This window comes from Pelodiscus sinensis, chromosome 3, assembly GCF_049634645.1.
Source record: "Pelodiscus sinensis isolate JC-2024 chromosome 3, ASM4963464v1, whole genome shotgun sequence".
NCBI classification, from domain to species: Eukaryota; Metazoa; Chordata; order Testudines; family Trionychidae; genus Pelodiscus; species Pelodiscus sinensis.
The window spans coordinates 54,286,153-54,312,562 of record NC_134713.1 but is presented as its reverse complement, the minus strand read 5'-3'; the positions used below and the strand labels follow the sequence as shown (position 1 = coordinate 54,312,562).

The 26,410-nt window shown below is 38.5% G+C and overlaps 1 protein-coding gene across 1 annotated transcript in view; it reads right to left on the bottom strand.

The window, feature by feature from the left end:
- Positions 1-26,410, bottom strand: part of CD109 (CD109 molecule) — a 139,469-nt gene that overhangs the window by 39,493 nt on the left and 73,566 nt on the right. Inside the window, exons 11-25 of the mRNA XM_075923776.1 lie at positions 24,224-24,463; positions 22,019-22,120; positions 21,858-21,920; positions 20,518-20,694; positions 19,777-19,929; positions 18,727-18,801; positions 18,089-18,149; positions 16,632-16,758; positions 15,810-15,927; positions 12,724-12,837; positions 11,925-12,143; positions 9,904-10,048; positions 8,930-9,106; positions 3,102-3,183; positions 1,030-1,258 (exon numbers count right to left, since the gene is read on the bottom strand). Of these exons, the coding sequence (XP_075779891.1) occupies positions 1,030-1,258; positions 3,102-3,183; positions 8,930-9,106; positions 9,904-10,048; positions 11,925-12,143; positions 12,724-12,837; positions 15,810-15,927; positions 16,632-16,758; positions 18,089-18,149; positions 18,727-18,801; positions 19,777-19,929; positions 20,518-20,694; positions 21,858-21,920; positions 22,019-22,120; positions 24,224-24,463 (2,082 nt within the window). The remainder of the gene's footprint in view (positions 1-1,029; positions 1,259-3,101; positions 3,184-8,929; positions 9,107-9,903; positions 10,049-11,924; positions 12,144-12,723; positions 12,838-15,809; positions 15,928-16,631; positions 16,759-18,088; positions 18,150-18,726; positions 18,802-19,776; positions 19,930-20,517; positions 20,695-21,857; positions 21,921-22,018; positions 22,121-24,223; positions 24,464-26,410) is intronic.

Below are 26,410 nucleotides of genomic sequence, written 5' to 3'. Positions count from 1 at the left end.
TTTTTCTCCCTGAGGCAGCCTGCTGAACCCCTCATGCCCAGCAGAAACCCAGAGCAATGATTTAAATAAAGAAAAACAAAACTTGTTTGAGTTAAGCAACGCCAGGTAAAACTTCTAGTACCACCATAAATTTGAAAAAGTTCACAAAAAAATAAATGTAGGCAATAGCAGTATCAAATTGCAATATTAGAACTTATAAGAAATATATATTAAGGAACAGAAATAAGATAATTAATATTGTTATTTCAATTTAAAAGGAAATATAGAAAATCACTTTCAGAGGCACCGTCATGACCATTAGAATTATTAATACCTCGAGCCAAGAAACACTTTTTAAATTTGAAGTATGTGAGCACTCCTGTAGAGGTCAATGGGACTGTTCATACCCTTAAAGTTAAGCACATGTTTATCTGCTGTGCCGGGCCATTGGCCTCAACTATGATATAGCTGCCTATTTTTTCCTCAAATTTAATAATCTTTTGGAAAGACCCAGGGCTGGTCTACACTAAAGGTTTTCTTCAGAAAAAGCTATGCAAATTGTGCGCCGAAATTTGCGTAGCTTTTTCTGATTGCTTTTCCGGAAGAGACTTTTCTGTCATTTGGCCCTATATGACGGGGCCAAATGACGGAAAAGCCTCCTCTTTCAGAGGAGCCCTTATTCCTCGTAGAATGAGGTATACAGGGCTCCCCGAAAGAGCGAGTTTGCTCTTCCACAAAAAGAAGTAGAAGAGCAAACGCATTGGTTGGACACGGCAGAGTTTGTCCAGGGGTATCCCAGAAAAACCACGCAGTGTAGATGTACCCCCAATGAGTATGGATGTTCTTCAATTTTGACAGAACTCCTTACCACCAGTACATAGGAAGTATGCCATCAAGCCAAAGTGTAGCAAAACTTAACCAAAGCATGTGTTAGTATCCTTCTTAAGATTTTCCTCAATTTCTTAAAAAAACTTTATAATGATTACAAATGATTATGATAGCTTAGGAGGTATTTTACTAACTACAAGAAATACTAAAGTGTTTTAATACCTCTGCATTTTGGTACCCTAATAAAGCTGTCAGAATGTAAGCTGTGAGAGTTACTAGACTATTACTGCCTCCTTGAAGTTCGCTGTGTATCACTTTTCCAGGCTCCCAGAATTCGCCATTACGTTTCTGATGTTTGAGAATCCAGTCAGCTGTTTTCCGCAGCACATATGGATCAATGTCTATGAATGGACGAGCTTGAAGGAAACATCGTAACACAAAAGCTGATAACCTTGGGGAAAAGGTTAAGCAAATACAAAGAATTAATTATCTATTACAGCTGCTTCTACTGAACATGATTTATTATTTAGTCTGCAGTAGTGCCCTAAGTGTCCTAAATAGTTTCTGACTAAAGAGGCAGACACGTAGCCTCCCCTGAAGTGTGAACATTTAATCATAAGAAGCAATTAATTAGCAAAGAAAGTTATTTTTACAGTCCATAAAACACCATTTCTTTGTATCTTCAGCATTTCAAAACTAAATACAGATGAGAGGCTCCAATTCTGCCAGCACATGCTTTAGTCAGCTGCTGCTCATCAGTTAAACTTGTGTACACCTTTGCAGCACTGAGACCTAAGTTTTCAAGGAACCTTTTAACTATATTATCTGAGGTAGAACTTCAGTGAATGAATCAGAGCATCAGAACAACCACCTGTGGCTTAACTGTGACCATTTTGAAACATATTCTAGATGTATATTCTAATACTTCACTATTTATATACAAAGGTTCATAGTCTTGATAGGACCATTTTCTCTGTTCTATCAATATTAAGCCTGGTCCACAGCTCACTTCAAAGACTCTCTTCAGAGAGTTTTGAATCAGACCAGTAATTTAAATCATTCTTAATTAGATGAGCTAGAGGAGTGTATGAAGCAGTCGATATCAACCTATCAAAATACTTTTATAGAGCCCATCATCTTGATATCCGAGTACTTCAAGAGGAAATTTAATCCCTCGAAGAGAACTAGAACAAGGCCTATTCAACACCGCAATCCCATTTAAGACCTCAAGAAATAATAGATCTAAGGGGATGTGATAGGTTGCTGTTAGTACTATAAAGAGAGTGTTTGGAAGCCAGCATCCTTTTCACTTAGAGCACCAACACAAAAAAAAGATGTAGGTGAAGGATTCCTGGTGGACTGTGTGTGTAGTTTGGTTTGTTCCAATGAGTTACCAGTTGGGCCTTCCAAGAGCTGTTTACAAGTAGGGGCTAGTCTGAGATTTGCTAGTCAGTCAGAGTCAGTAAGATTGGGGAGAAGCCAAGGTGAAGATAAGATGAACCTGGGAAAAATGGAGATACTAATATGGTAGCTGTTAGGGCAAGAAAAGGAAAACTAGAGGACGCTGAAGGCTTTCCAGCAGACAGAGAAACAAACTCTGGTGGGATGGTCAGGACACCATGAAGGAACGGATGTAGGTACAGCAGCCGTAAACACAAACTGTGACAAGTCCTGCAATGAAGAATGGAATTCTGGGGCCTGGGACACTGTAAAATGGGTCCCAAGAATTATCCCAATGCAGACTTACTGATTTTTGAAAGAACTGCCACTGGTGTGTAGGGTTATGGCCGACAGTTAGCCCCTTATCTGGAATGAGAAGCCCAAGCTCAAACCCAAGGCACTGAACAAAGAATAGGCCAGGCATTATGAGGTATTAAAGGCTGCTATACAGGATCAGGCAGGATTGCAAACCAAAAAATACAGACAGAAATTTAGGACACCTCCAAACATTTCATTCAACAAATCCCATTGTGAAAACGATTCACTACTCATCTTTGCAAAGCTGAAAAGCTCTGTCTTAATACTGCCCTTAGATCATGTAAGCTAAAAAAAACAATTAATTCTATGTAAGTCTGAAAGGTTGTCTCTTTCACCAAAAGAAGTTATTACCTTGCCAACCTTGTGTCTTAGATAACCTTATTAATTGGCCTAAGGACAAAATGAAAACCAGATCCCCAACTACTATATCTGGACATTTTTACCAGTTTCATAAATGTTTTAGTCCCAATGAAATATGCAAATATTTAACGAAATTCCAAAGTAAGTATTTTCTCTTAGCTGGGAAAACTACTTACCATGTACTCCCAGAGGAATCACTGTTTCCAAAGGCACTGAAAGAGCCATCATTCCTTTGGTAGAGAAGCTCTCTTTGGTAGCCTGAAAAGATCAAAGCAAAGTACCTGCATTGTATAAATTACTCTTGAGTAGGATTCAAACTGCAATTTATTTCTGGGGCTTTGAGAAAGTGGTTTTCAGATGGTGAAGAAAGAAGAGGAATGAGCTTGCTCCTGCAGAATACATTTATGGAGACTTTACATCTCATGTTTCACATGTGTATGCCATATGTGCAGGAGTAAATACGAGTGAGAGAATAAAAAAAAAGTTAGGTTGCAATAATATAGAGCATCTGTTTATGAAAACTGAGGTGCATAACTCAACTGTTGCAGCATCTAAGCATAAGAGTGAATTCAAGACACAGAAGCACCTGCAGCTTAGAGTTTTCTTGGGGTGTGTCTAGACTACCTAGTTTTGTCGACAAAAGTAGACTTTTGTTGACAAAACAATATCAGCGTCTACACTACCGCAGAGTTCTGTCGACATAACATCGACAGAACTCCGCGGTTTTGTCGACGCTGGTATACCTCATTTTACGAGGCAAAACACCTTCTGTCGACAGAGTTCTGTCGACAGAAGGTGTTATTGCCTTTAACGTTGCGTCCAGACTACGGAGTTCTGTCGACAAAGCGGCTTGCTTTGTCGACAGAACTCAATGTGTCTGGACGCGCATTGTCGACGGAAGTTTTGTCGACAGTATCTGTCGACAAAACTTCCGTCGACAAAACGCGGTAGTCTAGACGTACCCTTGCTTTTGTCAGTCTGGGTCACACCATCCTGAGGAATGTACCATCTTCTGAATAAAAGGAAAAAGGGAAAGCAAAAAGGAAAATACTTACCGCCTAGAAAAGCAGAAGATGCAGCATGAGACCAAATAGCTACTTTAAGGTTGCAGCTGCTTGTCACTGCCAAATTTAAAGGACTAACTATCTGTCAGAAAAATATGCTAGAAAAAGTTCTTCTGCAAGGCTGGCCCCTTAATAGACATCTCTAGATTTTCCATGATAGTTCCTATTGTTTAACAATTGACATCTTTTAGTTGATAATATGTATCTTTAATAAAAGTACAGTTTGATATTGATTGCTTACTGAGTCACAACCACTAATAGCAGTGCAAGATCCTTTTCCACAAACTGCAATGCAAAATCAATTTTCATTTTAAAAATGAAAATATACTTTTAGATTAACTGTTTTGCTTCTCCACTGACTTTTTAATGTCTCTGAAACCTTTTGTCTAGATTTTGCACGCACAGAATACTATCCAAAATGCCACACTGAGTGGCTATATAACCATATCAATAGTAATATTTACTGCATCATTAAGATTAATAAAATATGTTGAATTAATGGAACAATTAATTTGATCAAAATTGTTCAGTTTTCAATTATATAAAAAATGAAACAAAAAATTCAATGTCAAATTTTGCTCAAAAAATATCCAAAATACAAAAAACTGTCTTAATTTAAACTTTCTGCAGGAAAAAAAAACTTCTGACAAGCTCTGCTGTGTTGCTTTATGGCAGCAGTTCCCAAACTTTACCAGATGGGGACCCATTTTGACAATTCAGGAAGACTTGGTGACCAGGGCAATTCAAAATATGTGTGAAGGGCTCCTTAAAAGCCACCTGGGGAGACACCTGGTGACCCTTTTGAAATGTAATAGCGATGAATATTTGGGTCCTGACCCATAGGTTGGGAAACCCTGCCCTATGGTAACCAAACTGTAATACAGGCAGTCCCCGGGTTACATGGATCTGACTTACATCGGATCCCTACTTACAAACGGGGTGAGGCAACCCCACACTAGCTGCTTCCCCCCAGCAGACCAGGGAGACGCAAAGCTAGCGCCCCCCTCCCCCAGCAGACCAGGGAGACGTGGAGCGCCTTTTCTCAGCAGACACCTCAGCTTGAGAATAAAGGACTGAGGGAAGTGAGGTGTGGGAGAATAAAACTGAGCTTTGGAGAAATGTTTGGCTAGAGTTTCCCCTACAATATGTACCAGTTCCGACTTACATACAAATTCAACTTAAGAACAAACCTACAGTCCCTATCTTGTACGTAACCCGGGGACTGCCTGTACTCAAGTCAAGAATTTGCACAAACTACACCGTTGAGAATATTTGTATTCGCAGACATGTAGATGGTATCATGAGCTTCCATGGGCACAGCCCACTTCTTCAGATGCCCACTTCTTCAGTTATGAGTAGGGGATATGAAAGCTCAAAATAAATAGAAGGGAAAGAGAATGATGCTCTGTCTCCCACCTCCCTTCCTGTTTTTTCTTTAAGTATATGGATAATGGGTGCTAAACCTAAGCAGATAAAGATCAAGGTCAATAGTTAGATTGCTAAGACAGGAAAGATACCACTCAGAAAGCTGTTAGCACCTTCAATGGTAGAGTCCCCACCAGTTTAAATCACAATTGAGTCCATTAGCATGTGAATTGAATTTGTGTATGTAATGTCATTCCAAGCTTTCTCTGTGTATTTGGCTTGAGGAGCTGGACCGTGACAAGACCACCTCCCACAGATCTGTCAGCATTCTCTACAACAAACAGAAGAAAATCAAGGAGGAGATTTCTACATTAGGAAATATCATAAAAAAGCAAGCCTTCACACACATTTCACCTCTTCGAGACTTTACAACTATTCAACAAACCACCTACAAGGACCACTTCATCTCCCTTCAGAGGAAAAACCGCTACATGTCTCACGATCTCTCATAACAGATACTCTCAATTCACCCAACAACATCATCAACCTATCTAATCACTCTCTCAGCACAGCTGAATAATCTGTTCTATCCCATGAACTCTCCTTCTGCCCTACCACCCCCACAAATATGATTCAGTTCGGTGGGGATCTGGAATCCTATTTTCGCTGCCTCCGCCTAAAGGAATATTTCCAACACACCGATATACAACATGCTGACCTCACTGCTCCCCTCCCCCCCTCCCCCGATAATCGCACAAGAAGAAGGCTTCTATGTGGACCCCCACCAACGGACGTAACGCAAGTCTGAATTTCTACATCGACTGCTTCCGCAAACGCACTCAAGCTGACATTATCAGCAAACAACAACATATAACATGCCTCAGTAACGAAGAACACAATGCTATTCACAGCCTCAAAACCAATCCTAACATCATAATCCAAGTAGCTGACTAAAGGAGGAGCTGTAGTCATCATGAACAGGACAGATTATGAACAGGAGGTGAACAGCCAACTCACTAACACCAGATTCTACAGGCCTTTCTCTTGTGACCCTACTAAGGAATACCAAAAAAACATGAAAAAAACTGCTCATGAAACTCCCTGATGCTAGTCAGGATCAAATCTATGCTAACAGCCCTCCTAATCCTCAACCAGGAACTTTCTATCTTCTACCCAAAATCCACAAACCTGGTAATGCCGGATAACTCATCATCTCCAGCACTGGCACACTTACCACAGGATTATCTGGATATATTGACTCCCTCCTCAGACCCTATGCTACCAACACTCCTAGCTACCTACAAGATACCACTGACTTCCTGAGCAAACTCCAAAATATTAATAGTCTTCCTGAAAATACCATTCTGGCCACCATGGATGTAGAAGCCCTCTATGCCAACATTCCACACACAGACGGATTACAGGCCATCAGGAACACCATCCCCAAAAACAACACTGCACACCTGATTACTTCGTCCTCACCCACAGCTACTTCCAATTCAGAAACAATTTCTATCTCCAAATCAGCGGCACAGCCATGGGCACTCTCATGGCACCACAAGGTGCCAACATCTTTATGGCTGACCTTGAACAATGTCAGCCAATGTCAGCTCTCGCCCTCTAACACTCCTACTTTACTTACACTACATCGATGACATCTTCATCATATGGACCCACGGAAAAAGAGACTCTTAAAGAATTCCACAAATATTTCAACTACTTCCACCCCACTATCAACCTCAGCCTAGACCAGTCCACAAGGGAAATCCACTTCCTGGACACTACAGTACAGTTAAATAATGGACAAATTTCAACCACCCTATATCGGAAACCCACCGACCGCTACACTTACCTTCATGCTTCCAGCTCACATCATCCCAGACACATTTTCAGTCGATTGTATACAACCAAGCCCTACGATACAACCAGATTTGCTCCAACCCCACAGACAGAGACAATCACCTACAGGATCTTTATAGAGCATTTGTAAAACTGAAATACCTACCTGGGGAAGTGAAAAAACAAATTGACAGAGCCCAAAAAAGTATCCAGATGTGAACTACTTCAAGACAGACTCAAAAGAGGAAATAACAGAATTCCTCTTGTTGTTATCTACAGTCCACAACTCAGACCCTTCCAACGCATTATACACAATCTACAACCCATCTTGGAAAATGATCCCTCACTCTCAGAGGCCTTAGGAGAAAAACCTATTCTTGCTTACAGACAACCCCCTACCTGAAACGTATTCTTTCTGATAACCATGCCACACAACCACATCATAAGCATCCAGGAACCCAGCCCTGCAACAAAAAAAGATACCAACTCTGCCCACATATCTACACTGATGAATTCATCACTGGAGCAAACAACATAAGCCACAAAATCAAAGGGTCATTTGACTTCACATCTAGTAATTTGATCTACACCATCAAATGCCAATAGTGCCCCTCTGCTATATATATTGGTCAAACTGGACGTTCTCTGCAGGAAAGAATCAATGGACACAAATACGTAAAGGTAGTACTCAAAAGCCCATTGGAGAACATTTCTGCTTGCCTAACCATAATCTGAAAGATCTGCAGGTGGAGGTCTTGTCACAGTCCAGCCCCTCAAGCCAAATACACAGAAAAAGCTTGGAATTACATTACATATACAAATTCAATTCACATGCTAATGGACTCAATTGTGATTTAAACTGGTGGGAACTCTACCATTGAAGGTGCTAACAGCTTTCTGAGTGGTATCCTTCCTGTTTTAGCAATCTATCTATTGACTTTGATCTTTATCTGCTTAGGTTTAGCACCCATTATCCAGATAGTTAAAGAAAAAACAGGAAGGGGGGTGGGAGGCAGAGCATCATTCTCTTTTCTCCCACCCCCCTTTCCCTTCTCCTATTTATTTCGAGTTTTCATATTCCCTACTCATAACTCCGGTCATCTGAAGAAGTGAGATGTGCCCACGAAAGCTCATGATACCATCTATGTTTCATTAGTCTATAAAGTGCTACCAGACCATTTGTTGTTTTTTTCAGTAACAGACTAACTCGGCTACCCCCAGAAGCTTCTATTCCCAGAGCTATTTCTCCCTCTAGTGGGAAATCAGTCTAGGAATGTAGGTCAAATTTAGACCTGGTGTCTACTGTACCCAAAGGAGTTCTATCAAGGATTAATCTTATTCATTGTGTTTTCTAACTAACTTACAACTCTTTATGATTCAAGGAGTGGTTAAAATATTCAGTCTTGTGCTGTTTTAGTGGCAAAATATAACCAGCTCCAGGAATGATGATATGGATCAACTTTTTAAAGGACAATTTTACTCTGGAAAGTTACTTTATAAAAAAGGTATCTTCACACTCAGCAGATCTTATTTTAGGAACAAATGTAAAATTATCTAACTAAGTATTATCAACTCTAGGGATCCAACACAGCAACAGACAAGAGGGCTTCTCATCTAATTCACACATAATTAAAAAATGATTAATCAAATTCTAAATGCAAGGGCACAAATAAAGTATTGTCTGTCAGCACTATTTACAAAAAAAAATCTAGGCTCTTCTCTGAAAGTTTACAGACCTTCTCTCATAAATGATGTAGCTTTCCGTTTAATATCTTCCTTCAATTGCCTTGTGTTAGTCAGGTATTCCATAACATAAATATTAGGAGCAAAAATTATCATGTTCTGTTCACCACAGCCATAAGGCATCTTAATCAGTGATTCCAAGCCATTGATAGAAGGCCCAAGAATATCACCTGAAAGATAAAATTAAAGTTCAGTGGGCTTACCTATATTGGGGAAGCACGTGAGATATTGCTTTTTTCATGTCACTTTAGCCCTCTCATCTGGACACAACACACTCACCCATTTACCCCAGGACTTATTCTAATATTCCAGATTGCTCGGCTGTTACCGTTATCAGAAACCTCCCACACTGGGCTATGCGTATTGTACACATTTCTAGTTTCTGCCCCAGAATTATACTGGCCTAGAGCTTCCTTATTAAAGGCTGAATCGCTAACCATACAACAGAGACTCTCTTCATGAAGAAAACACTAAATACCATAATATCCAAGTAAACAGCCTCCACAGACACCTTCCCATTCTTATCAACATGGGTGACGGGAGAGGAAATTGGGGGTTAACCAGGGCAGTAGTCATCCCAACATTCTACATTATAATTAAGCCAACATGAATATAAGCACAGCATCATTGAAACCACAAATCAGCAACCACCTGGGGCCAAATCTTGTTTACTTTACTCTCACTGACATCCTCACTGACATCCTCAGTAGGCAGACCTAGGCCAAGGAAGAAATCTGTTATATAGAGACCCGCACACTCCCACCCCTAGTTCTTTATGGAAGTGGGTAAACTGGCTTCTCAAAAATAGCTATAATGACACAGTGTCACACCATACTATATCTTGAATGCTATGTGAGGTAAATGTAAATACAACACAAGCCCAGCAGACAGTTTTATATTTACAGTTTGCAAAAGACAGGTTGCCAGAAAATAAATGAAGGTGTAACTAGGATAAAATGATGCTTACCAATAACAGTGATTTTCACTCTTTCACTGCCACTTACAACATCAGGAGGGAAGGTGAAATTCAGAGTTTCTGATACAGTTTGTGGGTTATTCTCAGTCAAATCTAAAAGACGTGTCTGTGAATAAGACTGTTCCAGTCCCTCAGCCTATCAAAATATTAAAAAAATAATTTTAATCTCCACTATTTTATCTGCTGTCTTTAGGTTTTAATATGTGCTAGTACAAAAGTGTATGTAGGACTGCGAGACCTACAGTATGACTAACAAATATTTTCTGTTACTTGCTAGTGCAGCAAGTAGAGAATTGGCTCATCTAAGTCAATGCATATGTATGTATTTCTTAAAGACAGACAGCACTTCCACTTGTATCAAGATGAATCGTTAATAACAAACAATAATATGTGAGACCTGATGCAAAATCCACTCAGATCAGTGAGAATCTTCCTACTGCTTTCAATGGCTTTTGGATAACGACTATGGAGCAGAGCACTCTAGGACAAAGGTGTGATCTTTCACACAACATGCAACACTGTAATGCTCAAAGAATGAAATTCTGCTTTCAGAGAGAAATTCACCCCTATCCAGAAGGCAATGTGGAGGGAGGAAGGGAAGATAGTCCAGTAATTAAGGTGCTGTTCAAGTCTTTATTCCATTACAGACTTCCTGTATGACCTTGAGCAAGTTGCCTAATCTCTCTGTGCCTCAGTTCCCCACCTGTAAAAAGGAGATAATAGTACTTCCCTACCTCACCGGGTGTTATGAGGATGAATATATTAAGGACTGTGAGGTGCTCAGATAGGATAGTAACAGAAGCTATATAAGTACCTTCATGTATATGTTTACACTGCAGCTGGAAGCATGCCTCCCAAACAGATTTTGTAGCTCTGCTCAAGCTATCACACGAAAAATGGCAATGTGCCTGTTGCAGTATAACTGGTGTCATGGGCTAGCCACCTGAGCTTAGATCCAGGAGATCAGGCAGGCCTGGACTCAGACAGCTAGTTCCAGCTACTGCCCATACTGGAACATCCACACTGCTACTTTTACCAAGTTAGTCTGCTTGAGCTAACACTAGTCTGTCTATCTGAGCTATGAGGTTGACTGTCTTCCAGCTGTAATGTAGACATATCTTTAGACAGTGACAGTACCGGGCTGTTTAGAGGATATATTTGTCCTCTACATAGGAGTAAATTTCCCCCCCTAGAGCCCAAGCCTGAACTCTTATTAAATTTCACTGAATATAAAGGAACTATTCTTGTAAGTGAAAATAATGTGTTTCAGAAAGCACTAGAAGATTAGGCCCTTACTTCTTAAATAGGGTCACACTGGTGTAAAACACATGGAATCTCTCATCTTAGGAAGTGGGTTGTGCCCATGAAAGCTCATGATCAGGGCTCAAAAAATACACTTATCTACTCGCCCATGACGAGTAGATTACAGCCGGTCGCCCTGTTCACTGGCGGTCCGCGCATGCCGCGATCGTTGAGCCCTGATCATGATACTATTTTTTTATATTGGTTAGTCTCTAAGATGCTATAGGACTATTCATTTTTTTAAACACATAGAATTAGTATGGCAATTTTAGTTCCTTTATTTTATATACGAATAACTTTTTGGCTAACTTTCTCCCACTTCCAAAATGCATAATTTATAATGTTAAATATTGCTAAAATAAAGTTAACTGTAGAGTTAAACTTTTTCTCATTACAAAATTATTTTACTTTCTTTGGCTAGATTATAATAAGGTGTAGCTACCATGGATGCAATCCTGAAAACCCACACTCACCCAATCACACAAACAAGGGTTTGTAAAATTTAGCTATATTTTTGTTTACATTTCTGAAATGGCATTCCAAAGCAGGTGAGTGAAAGGAAAAACTTCTGCTATCATTCACCCATTCTGAAAGCATCAGGGCAAAACATAGGTAAATATTCCATTGGTCTGCCTTTCCACAACATTCTCCTTTTTTAAGAGAATATAATCTTGGAATGCTTGAAATGGCCTAGGCCTTTGAATAGTTACCTTAACTAAAACTTTCTGGAGGATGGCATCTGAAGCAGTGGGCGATATTGCTATCACTTTAATAGGAATCTCTCCCAGCTGTTTTGGTTTGATTGGGAAATTAACAGTCTTTGCATCTTCACTTTCTACCAATACAGATTGTTGGTTTCCCGTAGCATTTATTTCATTGGACGTGATCAGAATTTCAAATGTATCACTGAGGTCAAGAGTCACCATAACCTATAAAAAAATTGAAATTAATATTTTAAATTGGAAAAAGGGTGTTAATCTTAGGCAGTCCCTTCTATAAACACTCATTTTCTGCATGTATTTAAAAATATGTGTTAGTTGTACCATTTATTCACTGAAGAAACAAGTAAGGGTCTCAAGGAGATGTGATCACCACAGTATGTGAAAGCCTTGCAGTATCTGGGCAATATCCAAAATTCAGAGCACGAAATCATGGACAAGAAGCAAAGGAGAAAAAGAAAGAACTGGAAGTTGATGGGAGCTGAAGATACTCCACACTTCCCAGGAACTGCCATTCACCAAACAGAAGGGCTGAGGAGTACAATACAGGTCATATGAGAGTAAACTATCAAATCCAAAATCCTATTTCTGTCCAATCCTATTCAGAGGAAACTAAAAACACATAGTCTATTTGATTAATTTAGTGCAATGATTTTACATATAGGAAACTAGATTTTCCTGATGCCTGTAGCAAATAGTTCATATATTAAAGAATGCCTCTAGAAAAGCTGACAAACTTGAGATCATAGCAAAATGGTCAGGAAAAAAAAAAGAGTTTGCCTATTTTTACCTTGATTCTTTCTTTCAAATAATTGAAGATGTTTACTTCCAAAATAAACTGCTCTCCTCTGGTAACCGAGTAAGGAAGGTTCAAGGAAATAAAAAAGGGTTGAAAAGCTTCTAACTGGAAAACAAAAACATTATACAAAAGTGAACCCTTGTGGTCATACATTAGCTATTAAATTAGCTACAGGGAATTTAGATTTAAACCTGTTAAACTTCCCCACTGGTAAACCTTGACTACAGAACAAGTTTACTTATATTGAACAATTGCCATTAGGTGATATGTAGACTTCTGATTTTTTGTTTTAACTCAAGAACACGAAAAAAAGCACTCCCAATAAAAAACATGAAAACCGTATTTACCCAACAATCACCAAACACCAGAACTAGTTTCAGCAGATTGCTTGTCTATGCAGAGCAGTAATGTGGCTACAGCTGCATGATTTCTAAAGCATACTGATGTGTTGCACAATACTTGGTCAATGTAAATCCTGCTGATGCAAACTGAAGATTCCCTAATGAGCTTTCATATAGTGCTGTTTGAAACAGCATGACAGTACAGAATGCTAGGGAGCATGACAAAAAGATTAATTAGTGCAATACAAAGAGAGGGCCCTAAAAAAAGTTGTATACATCTACACAGAACTAAAAAAATTGCTAAAAATAAGCCTCAAAAATGAAATTAAAGTCTGAAAAACAAAAGCCTTGGTAATACACCTGGACTGAAGAATGAGCCAAGGCAATTATTAGTACAATAGCAAATTCCGTTTTCCGAGAACTCTCTGGGTAGGTCTGCATTGTAAGAAAACACCTGAGTTGCTGGATGTCAGCTGGCTCAGGCTTGCGGTGCTCAGCTTGTAGGGGCTATACAAATGCAGTACAGATGTTCAGGACTCAGGCTGGAGTCTTGACTTGGACACACTGTGAGCTTGAATCAGCTGATCCGAGCCAAGCCACAGGTGTTTACTGCAGTGTAGATATAGCCTCTAGTGCTGCTCACATGGGAGTAGGTGGGCTCTTGGCAGTTTTTTGGGGTGAAAATACATGTTAGATGCATAGAATGATTTAAGAGTTTTAACTTTAGACAACCAGGTTTGAAAGTTTTAAACTTTCCCATCATTTGGGATCCTGTTAAATAATGACTTTTGACTATTTTGCGTGCTTAAGCAATGGATTATTTAAAGACTTCTCTCTACGTGGCCCTATTGTTATGCTTATAAGCAGGGCTTGCCAAGCGGCGGTGAGCCCCTCTTGCCAGCCACTTGGAAGTGCACGCTGCGCATGCGCAGACCGCGCTGCGTGGCCACACCAGGCTAAAATCTACTCGCCCTGGGTGAGTAGATTGCCCTAATTGTCAAGCCCTTCTCATAAGAAGCACACTGGATCTTTTTCAGGAGAGAAGGCAATACACTGTGTTTATTGAGAATACAGTAGAGAAGCAGTTAGCATATGCTTTATAAACACACACACACACACACGTCCTGAAGATGGTGCATAATTACCAGTCCATGATGGCTTAAGTCAGTCCTACTGGCCAGGCAGGGCTGACTGAGCGAGAAGTTGGGGTTCCTCTGAGACTCCTCCAAGGATTGGTTTGCAGGACTGAACCCAGAGTCTCATGGCAAGAGTTTCCCTTCTTATCCATGGAACTTCAGGGGGTAGCTGAGTTAGTCTGTTACAGAAAAAACAGCAAATGGTCTGGTAGCACTTTATAGACTAACGAAACATGTAGATGGTATCAGGAGCTTTCATGGGCTCAGCCCACTTCTTCAGATGACTGGTCATCTGAAGAAGTGGGCTGTGCCCATGAAAGCTCCTGATACCATCTACATGTTTCGTTAGTCTATAAAGTGCTACCAGACCATTTGTTTCTTCTTATCCATGTCAGTTCCCATTGGAGTGTATAGGTTTTGCAGCGTCATGCTTCTGTCATCTGCCCTTAGGAGGTGTTAATTTGTGTTCCTTTGATGGTGATTGTCAGGATTCTCATTATTGTTTCTCACTCCTGGAGGTGGGGGTGTCTCTGCCTGTCTCCAGGGTTCGTCAATGCTGCCAATTCAGCCTCAAGACACTATGGATGTTTCAAAGTTTCCATTTCTTCTTGATCACCTGGGCATCTGTGATGGCTTTCACTCACACATACCCTCCATTCACACTAAACAATTGTATAGAGTTTCAAACAAGATCAATAGCTACAAGGGGTACAACTTAATTTGCAATACTTAACAGGTAGCAAGGCCATGCAGTGAACATTATCTAATTATAAGAGATACAGAGAGAGAAACAGAAGCTATAGAACTTATAAGCAAGTCATTACATCAAATCATTATGTATCATACTTATAATCTTAAAAATAATATCAAAATACAGCCTGTCTCCGACTTAAGAAACAATTACGGACCAAGCAATTGGTCGTAACTCAGTTTGATCATGAGTCGGACCCCACTGAGTTACACGCGACCGCGCTGTTCATAAGCGCGGATCGCGTTCGTAACTCGGGGTCCGCCATTTACGACACTTTTGGTCGTAACTGCGAATGGTCGTAAGTCGACCATTCGCAACTCGGAGACCGGCTGTATGCATTTTTGCTACACTATCTTCATAACAATGGGGAAGAATATATTTGAAAGCAAAATAATGAGCTCATCTAATAATCTATTTTTGTTTTTATGTGTTGCTTTCTATAAATGCTGTAATTTGAGGGCTTGTATTTTTAAGAGTGTATTAAGGTATATTTATAAAAGTACATAATTTTTTAACTAAAGCCATGAAATAAAGAGATGAAAGCAAGCAGATGCAATTATATTCCAACCAAAACAGACACCCAACGGCACAGAATTACTCTATTTCATTCTGCAGTAATACAGTTATTAATGTATGCAAGAGGAAGAGGGATATAGTATCATAGATTTTAAATGAGAACTCCCCACAGATTTCATTGTGCAGCTTTGCTTAAAATTTGATTGCATTTAATAAGTCTTTTTTCCTTATTAAAATTCTTTGGTTGCTACTGTTCTTGTTACAATAAAACTGAAAACAATATACTGGGGAGTTACGACTAACATAAACTGGAATTATATGGTACTATGTTACCTCAACAGGAGCAGTTGTAATTCCAAGTCCAAGGTTTTCAGATATTACAAAAGCATTGGCTACCCAAGAAGTGATGGTGTCAGGTACAGTAACTTCTATTGTTGTGTCTCTGCTGGATCTAAGAGTAGAAAAACAAATCCAAATTTCAAAAGCACTAAATTAATGCTCAATTATTACAATGTTAAATACATATCATAAATGCAGTCTGAATTCTTAACCCAAAATTTGTTGTTTACCTTTATTTCTTCTTCAAATTTTCTGTAAAAATATTTTGTCAGCCGCCAAAGTAAGAATTAAATAGAAAATTAGAAACTGATCATGTTAAAAAAATAAATCCCTCTATATTCTATGGAAATACCCTCTAGATTTCAACTGCCACCTCAGTAAAATCATCTAATTTCCCGGTGCCTCATTTATCTGTATAAGGGACAAAATAATACTTCATTTTCTCTGTGGTGTTTATTTAAATTGTAAGCTCGTTAGGCAGAAATTGTCTCTTAAAATATATTTACATATTTGGACAATGTCTTGCACTGTAAAACTCCAATCTCAGTTACCACCTCTACTGTAATATAAATAGTAACAGGTTTTAAAACATAATTTCCTATTGAGATCAATCACAGAATCATAAAATATTAAAATTGGAAGAGGTCATCAAGTCCAGTCCCCTGCCCTCATGGCAGGACCACGCACGGCACTACCAAGCAGAGTATTATTTAAAATGCAATAGTGCAACATGTCCCTAGAAAAAAAAAACCTAAAATATTTCAGAAATCCAAAGCAAGTAAGAGTACAAATCTCTGTTTTCCTCTAAGCATTTACCTAGTATTGGTGTCAATCCAAAGCCAAGTCTCCGGGAAGTTTTTCCTTACATGTGGACTACTGAAAGCAGGAAATCCTCCTGCTAAATAGTCATCGAAAACTGTATCGTAGAGTATCATCTTATCATCTACAAAATTAAAATTATTGTCAAATATCAGAAAACCCCATGTTGCAAAACAAAATCAAATTAGCACCTTGTTTGTCAATTCAAAAGAAGCGTGGGAACAGTATATATGGTATTTCTGAATTGGATTCAGGTTTGTTGTACTGTTATTTTCACTTAAAAACACAAAAGTACTGCACATGATATTTAAGTTTGGCAGAGCTCTATGTCTATACAGCATTTTGGAGCAAGCAGAACAAGATTGGGCTAGCAGATCTCATGCTAGTACTTTAAAGGTGACTTTGTAGACAGTACTTTTAACTGGCAATTAGGGCTGGAGCTCAGGCTCTGAACTCTGAAGGGGAGGGCATAAGCTCCAGCCAACCCACAACCTCAAAGCGCTGTTTAAAGCACTAGTGTAAGCCCCATTAGCCCATGCCTCTTACAACCGCCTTGTATCAAGACAGCAGTAGCATGGATAGTAACCATAAAATCCATAGAGAAAAATGCATAGCCTAAATCCTATGTTCAAAAGCATCTAAACTGATTAGGAGCTTAAGTCCCATCAATTGATTTAAGCAGTTATGAAAGTATTACCCCATATCTAAAACCAGAAACTCTCCAACCATCTTAGGGTACAATCCTGGAAACCTCTATTCATTAAGGATGAAGGTCAATGGGCCTTGTCACAATGGTTAAGGATGCTCATGGGAGTAAGGATTTGCAGAATCAGACTTTTAAGGATTAATCTTGACAACAGAATATGGGCAGGAAACAGTATAAATGACAGGAATCCTTCTTCATAGACTATATTGTAAATGCAGAGATGCTACCTAGAGATTACTCAGTCATATTACGTGAGGTCTTATGTATCCACACACATAAGACGGAGGGTGGAGAGGATCTGCAGTGAGCTCACGCAAAGTGCAATTCATCTCCAGAGTCTTGCAACAAATCTAATTGCCCAAACTGCACTGCTGAACCAGACTGGTTCCACTGCAACAAGACCTTCTCTCTAGTTCTGCAGAAAGGGCCTGTATTCAAAATATCTATTTCAGAAATTTGTCTTCAGGCCCTGGTGGGTATTGTTTCATCTCAGACAACATAATCCTGACAAATTCTCAAAACACATGCTATTAAAGAAAGTGATTCAAATAAAAAATAAAACATGTAGGCCAAATTCTCATACATTATTCCAAGTTACATTATAGGTAAATCTGTGACTTCCGTGGAGTAACTCTGGGTTTTTCCTGGAGTAATTAACCAGAATTTGGTTTTGTTTGTTTCATCTTTACTTCTCCTAGCAGATAGCAATGACTTGGTTATACCAATGTGTATTACTTGTATTACTTACAGAGAACACTATTCCTGTCCTCTGGAAGGTTTGCATCAGTCAGTACCCAAAGGTTGCATTTCTGGATTAAAAAAATTACAATATATCTCAGTACAAGATATGCACAGAAATAATTATCTTATTTTTCTTTTCTTTAATTCTTTTTAAATGTCTTTCTTTCTTTTTTAAATAAAAGTTATTTTTAAAATAAAACGAAAGCCAATTTTTAGCAAGACAAATGCACAGTAAATCAGAGGATACTTTATGACTTTTGGATCCTTACCACACCATCAGACATAACTTAAAGTGGTATGATGTTTTAGTTTAAAAAAAAAAAGAATTAAATACAAAGACTTCAGTAGATTGGTAGTTCATCTGTATGCTTTAAGTTTGGCATAGCTCTATGTTTACATATTGGGGCACGTAGTGACTAATTTCAACTATTAGCTATTAAAATTCTGTGAATACTTTCATTTTAGACTTTGTTTACAAAGATTACATTTTCTCCAGTCCTCTTAACAAACACAGTAGAAACTATGAAACCCGTGCATTGTCTACAATTTTCAAACTTAAAAAAATATTGAATAAATGTTCCCTCTTCAAGGACGTACAAACAATTAAGGAGAAATAAATCAAATTTTCAGATTTCAAAATGATACCTGAAAGACACTGAAAGGACTGCCGATTGAGTCAAAATATTGTTCTGTGTTGTACAAACGTAATTCGTGGAGTATCTAACAAAAGAAATTGAAATTATGCAAATTGTGAAGGCAGGATGAAATTCCTTAGATAAAAATATACGGTTGGGGATGTTAATTTGCAGAAATATCCCTCAAATAGTAGATCTCTTATCCCTGGAAAACTAGAGTTACCATATAAATGGAATTAGGCAAAAAATAGTTTAAGTGAAATCAAATACAATTTTTAAAAGAGCCTAAATTCTATGGTCTTTCAATGGGACTTCAGTCATTTTTTTGCTTCTAAAAAATTTATTCAACATCAAATTATCCTCTCCACTTGCTAGTGCCTTGAAGATAATGAAAGTCAAAGGAATATAAATGAGAAGAACAATTTATTTCACTCTTCAACAAAAATGAACTCTTAAATTATTATATGATTTTTGTTATTGAAAGTGCCAAAGTGTGTAAAGAACTTTCCTATGTTATTTGTTTCTAAAATAAAAAGGAATTGACTGAAAACAGTTTGTTGAACAAAGTTCAAAAGTATTGGAAAAATATGAAATGCCGAGTGAAATATTAGTTCTCTAGCAGATCTAAGATCTAGAAACTTACAGGGCAGAACAAGCATAATTCCAAATAAAGTGTCTCATTTTACAAAAGTTATACTCATAAGCAGTTCACTAATGTTGATATACTAATTGAGTGGTTCTCAAACTATGTTCCGGTAGAACACCAGGGTTCCGTGAGCTGGAATGAGGTGTTCTGCTACTGAAATCGAGTAATGGCAGTCTTTGCCCAATTTGCAGAAAAAATTAGGTTAATGGATAGAATTTTCTCAATTTTACATTCTTTTCACAATGACTATCATAATTTTTTCTTAACCTTGTTGCCTGCTAGAACCTGTCATCCTGAAGTTGTATTCTACAACTAGCTATTTCTATATAAAATAACATATAAAACCTATTACATTTCCATAACCTTACACCTTTCAGAAATACATTGTATACAACATTTTTCTCTTTTACTTACAGTGTCTTCTGTAATATCACTACTTTCTTCCAGGAGCTTTGTGCTTTTGTCAACAACTGAAAGTCCAATTACAGATCTGGGTTCGGTTACACTGATTTTAAGGGAGACTTTCTCAGATGGATTGACTTTATCTTTACTCCAAGATATTTTGATCTAAGAAAAAGTAGAAAATAATGTTTGTTTAAATTACATAGTAATATTTCAGGGTCAGCCAAGAGCTTTCAATCACGAGCTTTTTAATTAATTGTAAAAATTCCACTGGCCAAGCCAATCCCACATGCCACTTCTGTGCTGCAACAAAGAGATTTGCGGCTCATGGAGGTGGGGTAAACAGGCCTTCTATGCAGCCTCTCCAGTTTGGTTCCTCTCCACACAGCAGTAATATATTTATTCCAATGTGTTTTCTACCTTCTAGATTAATTTCACTGAGAGGATCATACTTTCTGAGAAGGGCCATTCTGAATCTCTTTCTAGTGCAGTTCTGGTGAAATCATAATTGAAACAACTCTCTCCTGGTTTACTCCGATACCAATATCTTCCCAATGTCACCTGAAATGGTCTTTCAGTTGGGGCCTGAATCAAATGCCAATAAAATCAGTGGGAGTCTTTCCATTGAAATCAGTGAGCTTGAACTAGGTCTACATTAAGGATTTTTATATCTGAAAATCCTCCATTCTAAATTAATATTTAATATGTAAGACAAAAAGTAAGTTTTCCCAAACTCAGTCTTTGAAATACTACCTTGTTTTCAAGGGCAGGCTGAACAGACAGAGCCAGGGCATCATTTACAACTTCCCCATTCTCATCAATGTAGAAGATATTTATGCATGCCACAGGAACCCAGGAATTTTCTGGCTTTAAAGTGAAAGTTGTCAAAACCTCTGTGCCTACAGCCACAATCTGTTCTTTAGCTATCACCTGAAAGGGAAAATAAAATGTCAAAATAATGATACGATACTATGTTACAATCACAGATTGTCACAAGTTTTGCAATTAATTTCAAAGATAGATATATTTTCTATTAAAGGCTATCTGTGCCCTTTTTTGGAGAAGGCCTGGAAAAGTTGATCAGTTTTTGAGGGGAAATATGAAGGAAAAGGAAAATGGATTGTTCTACATTAGAAACTCATGTCTTGACCAACCTCGTTTTCCCTGGAAGACTCTCCAGACAACCAGTGAACTAATAGGATAATGATAAATGATGTCACAGATATAAGCAACCTAAATCTAATTAAGAAGGGAATATTAAACAGACTAGTTAAACTATGGAAGAGATTGTAACATCTAGAGCTGATAGAAATGTTTCAAATGTTTTGAAAAAAAGGAGAATTTTGCCCGTTTTATGATCATCTCTTTTAATACCTCCAATAGCTTCCCAATAAACATTCAATGGAAAAGGTCTGCTTCAGTTAATGTTTCAACACCATTTTTCATTTCAGTGCTAAGAAAGCTCACCAAATACATACTTTAGAATTTCCATCCTTTGCTCAACAAAATCAACAAAAATATCAAACTTAACACTCCTTTATTCCTATGACATACAACACAAGGAGAACCACCAGATGTCCAAACTGTTTTGTTTTGTTTTTAAACAGTGGTTTTCTACATTATAAAGAAAAGGCACAAATCTATTTTTTCCGTTGCTGGTCAAATGTAAGATTCTAAGGCCACACTTGTTGAGTTTGCTGTTAACAGAAATCCATGTATCTAACAGCATGCATATTGATCATCAGAAATTAGCTTGTGCTCTGACCTCATCTGGATGCTTGTGTGTGGGATGGCCAGGTTGGAAATGCACTCATGCCCAGTAGATGGGCACAATCTAATCAGTGAGAGCTGGCACTGCTGCTAATACTCATCAGCAGAATTGACATGTCATGGGGGGAAAAACACTGTTTCCTTCAAAAGAATGGCAGAGAGAGGACTGAGAAAATACAAAGTAAGAACTGGTTCTACTGTTTTTACTGAGTAAAAAATAAATAATGTCTTCAATATTTAATCACATTTTTTTACTAATTTGAATTCATCTCAGATTGGTAACACTCTCCTCAAGTAATACACATGTAAACTCGATAAATTACCAGATAACTGATCTCCTTTATTGGCTTATTGCTTGCAACACTCAGCTCAAAAGGAATCCCCACCTAGAAAAATAATATGATAGGAATAAACATGTGACCATGATGAATACCTGACAGTAATGTTTTATTGGCAAGTACAATTGCATATGAACATGTGTTACCTTTACATCTTGTCTTGGTTTTTTTATCTGGAGGTAAGTCATATTGGGGGAGTTGAATACATCATTAATTGCTATATTAGTGTCACTGTCAAGAAAACCAGCCTGTAAAACAATAAAAAAAAGTCTGTTGGTAGAATTATAAATTCTGTTTAATGCTTGTGTATATGCTATTGTTACATATTGAATAAGACACATTAAAATGTTTTTTTCACACACACACACACACACACACACATACACACGGTTTCAACACAGGGTGACCAGATTATCAAAGTGAAAAACCAAGAAATGTAGGAAGCCTAATCTGAACTAGCTAGTCCGTGCCGCGTGTAGCCGCGCGGCACGGGGTCCGACCTAGCCGGCATTTAAAAATGGCACCAGCCGGCTTTATGCAAATGAAGCCCGGGAAATTCAAATCCCGGGCTTCATTTGCAACTCCGTATGACTACATTATCCCCCCTAGTTCGAACTAGGGGGGTAGTATAGACATACCCCAGGAGTGCATCTACATAGCTCCACAAACTCAAAATAAGATACGCAATTTCCGCTATACAAATTGCGTAGCTTATTTCGAGTGTATTTCAAAATAGGCTATTTTGAAATTTGGCACTGTGTACACAGCACCAAATTTCGAAATAAAGTGCTATTTCAAACCATCCCTTACTCCTTGTACAATGAGGTTTACAGGGATGGCAAAATAGCACTTCCGCTATATTTCGGAATAGCGGGCGCATTCACAAGACACAGGGTAGCTATTTCGGGATACCTCTGGTATCCTGAAATAACTCTGATGTGTAGACATACCCCATATGTGCTGTCATTCTGACCAGATGAGCTGCCCATGGGCTCTGATCCAGTAATCCAGTTGTGCAAAGGGATTACAAAACAATTTTTCACCAAAACTGTAGGGACTCTATGAAAGGCCCTTAAAAAAGGACATGCAGGGCACAAAGGCTGCCATTCTGATAGTACTCATGTATGTTTTTTAAACAATGACTCAATAAGCAATTGAGTGTTGATTAATTTTCAACTTTTTTTAAAGCAATATCATTGATAACATTTGTAATTCCTTGGTTTGTCATATCTCCCATTAGTTTATATTAACCATAGTTATTCTTATCATGACCTGTTTCCATTCAGTTCTACTGACATAAATGCAGAGTAACTCTACTGAAACTCACAAAGTTATTCTAGGTTTACACTGGTATGAGCTACAGAAGAATCTGGTCCCCTGGATTTCATCCAGAAACAACAACATAGCTCAAACTCAAACAAATGAAATTTTCCAAAGATCTCAGAGTCTTGTCACACTATACATGCCTTGACCAGAATATTAATCCCCCTTCTTATTTTGTCACCTTTTTCTCCCTTACCCTTCTCAGAGGAGATAGCATTCACTGTGCCTTTCATCAAGGGAGCTATGCAAACAGACCAGGAATCACCTAAAATATAACTAGATTTACACCTTCCCTCCTCTTCTTCTGGTGCTAAAAACCAGTATCTTCAAGCTCCCACATAAGGACTAGAATTCTGTCAGCACAGTTGAGTGGAGAAGACACTAGCCTGCAAAACAGAAAACCTGCCTTCCATTTCTGGCTCTGACACTGAATTACTGATTGACACTGAGGGTACGTCTAGACTACATCTATTTGTCAGAAAAAGCTATGCAAAATGCGTTCCGTCTTTTGCGTTGCATTTCCGATACTTTTATCAGAAGAGGCTTTTCCAATATTTGGCCTGTCTAGATTGTGCCAAATGGTGGAAAAAAACCCTCTTTCGAAAGCCCCCTTCTTCCTGGCAGAACGAAGAATACAGGGGCTTTGGAAAGAGCACGTTTGCTCTTCTGCAAAAAAATGCGGAAGAACAAACACATTCTCTGGACGCGGTGGAGTTTTTTCTGGATACCTCTGGTAACCCAAAAAACTCACACAGTCTAGCTATACCCTGAGTGAGCCATTTCACCTTTATGTGCCTTTATGTGCCATCATTTCCTTTCTATTGTCTGTCTTGTATACTTAGTGTCAGGCACTATCTTTTTCTACGTATGTGGTGTGTGGGACAGTGGCCTAGGTGCTACTGTAATACAAATAATAAATAATTGCTCCCTGCACCAACTGTTGCAGAAGTCAGAAGCAATACACTGTTTATCTTATTCTTTGAACTATGCTAGATCAGTACTCTGAGTTTTCAGTATGTAAACAATACCTTAATGAGCAGACTCATCGTATTAGCCAGAACTGGGACTTCAATGTAGATGATTCCATTTTCCGGGACAGTGTAATTTAAGAAAAGCACTGTCTCATTTCTCTGCTGCCTAGCTTCATTTTCATACTTTGAAAACATAGCATGGTGAGGAACTGTGTCCGACTGTTCTGCAATGATTGTGACATAATTTTGTCTCTCTTCGGCCGTCAGCTGATTGTTGTCAGGACGTGTCACTTTTAGCTAATAACAAAACACAAGGAAGTGTCTATAAGACAGACCAGAACACAAATCCAGGATGCATAAGACATAATCATACATTTGTTTTTAATGACATGGTTGTATCTTTAAACCACGGTCATCTTCAGGTTTGTAATACGTCTATCATGACACCTCAATTCCGTAAATCAAATTCCCGTTCTGAAATTTCACATAGAGAGTGTCCAGAGAAGAGCAACAAAAATGATAAAAGGTTAAAAAATATGGTCAGGTTTAGTCTTGAAACAGGGGGGGGAAAGGCTGAGAGGACCTGATAGCAGGTTGTGGGCTTCTAAAAGGAGTACAATGATCATTATCCTCCATGCTTACTGAAGGTAGGACAAAAAGTTATGGGATTAATCTGAATAAGGGAGATTTAGGTTAGCTATTAAGAAACACTTCTAACTGTAAGAATACTTCATCACTGGAGTAGAATTCCAAGAGAAGGGTGGAATCCCCATCACTGGTGCTTTATAAGAATGGTTTGGACAAACGCCTATCACAGATGGTCTAGGTTTACTTGTTTCTGCCTTACACAGGGGCATGGACTAGACAACATCTCAAGGTACCTTCCAATGTTTCTATGATTTTATGTCACTGACTCTGACAGGTAAATGGAATGGGAAGCAAAACAAAGCAGGCACAATAGGAAACCTCCTCCTTTCCAACTGTGAAGATTTCTAGTATTCCTGTGCAACCACCACAGCATCCCACAGCTAAGTATGCACATTGAGCACCCGTAGCTACAACAGTTATTGCAATGTCTAAGTTATAATATGGGGAACAGGAAAAAGAAACTGTCCAAAATTTGTATGAAGTCCAAAATGAATACCTCCAGCATACAACTTCACTTCAACTCCATCAATTACCTTCTGCTATTGCATTTCCAGTCTTTTTTCCATCTAACATTCATCCCCAACTCATATGTCATTCATTTTTCTCCCGCCCTCATGTAAAAGTCTATCCCTCCCACCAGACTCTCATATCTCCTTCACCCCTCTGGACTGCTGACATTCCCTCTCTTCACTTGGCAGCTGCTCAGCACTGGTGCAATCTTCCTCCAATAGCTCCCTCAGCATCTTGCTTTGGAGGATGAGGTGAATGCAGACTGGGAGCAAGCTAAGAGGATGGCAAAGGAAGGGAGATGGACCAAAAAGCCAGAGACGCCTGTTTTGAAGCCATAGCCTTCAGCTAAATGGTGAGATTAGGCTAGTTTGCTATCAATGCTCATATTAAACACTTGTCATTTATCTACCTAGATTCAAGCTTTTCACAGATTCATGTCAGCTCATTTCAACAAGCTTTAAATTATTTCCCTTTTATATGGTGCAATTGTGGTTGTCTGTTAAATGCTTACATTGTCACAGAGTGGAAACCCTTTTACATGCCTAGAAACAGGAACAAGAGATTTAGTCAGATGACAGGGGTTTAGATAAATGGAAAAACACAGAGGACATAACCCAATTCCAGAAAGCAGAGATTTGTGCATAAGGTGGTGTTTGGATAAACAAGTTCTATGAGATTCTATAAAACATTTGAATGCTAAGTATTAAGCATATGTTAGTAAAAGCATGAGATTCATTAGCTAACAGAGTTATTAAAAATCCACACTAGCTATAGAATGTCCTGACTAAACAAAAATATGGGTCTCAAAGTGGAAAATAATCAACCCTGATGCAAAGCCCAAAAATGTGTGAAAAATCTTTTCTTGGGGATCCCTCACAAACCATCTCCAAATATATCCCCTGTACCTGAGGCAATTTCTACTCTACGTTTCCTATTATTTTACAATTTTCTACTGCAAATGACACTCATGCTAAAACTGCTGGCATGAATGCAATGAAATAAAAGGAGTCATTAGAAAAATTCTATAAATTTCCTCTAACCTTAAGCAAACATTTTTAGCTGAGCAGCACCATCAAGGAACACTGA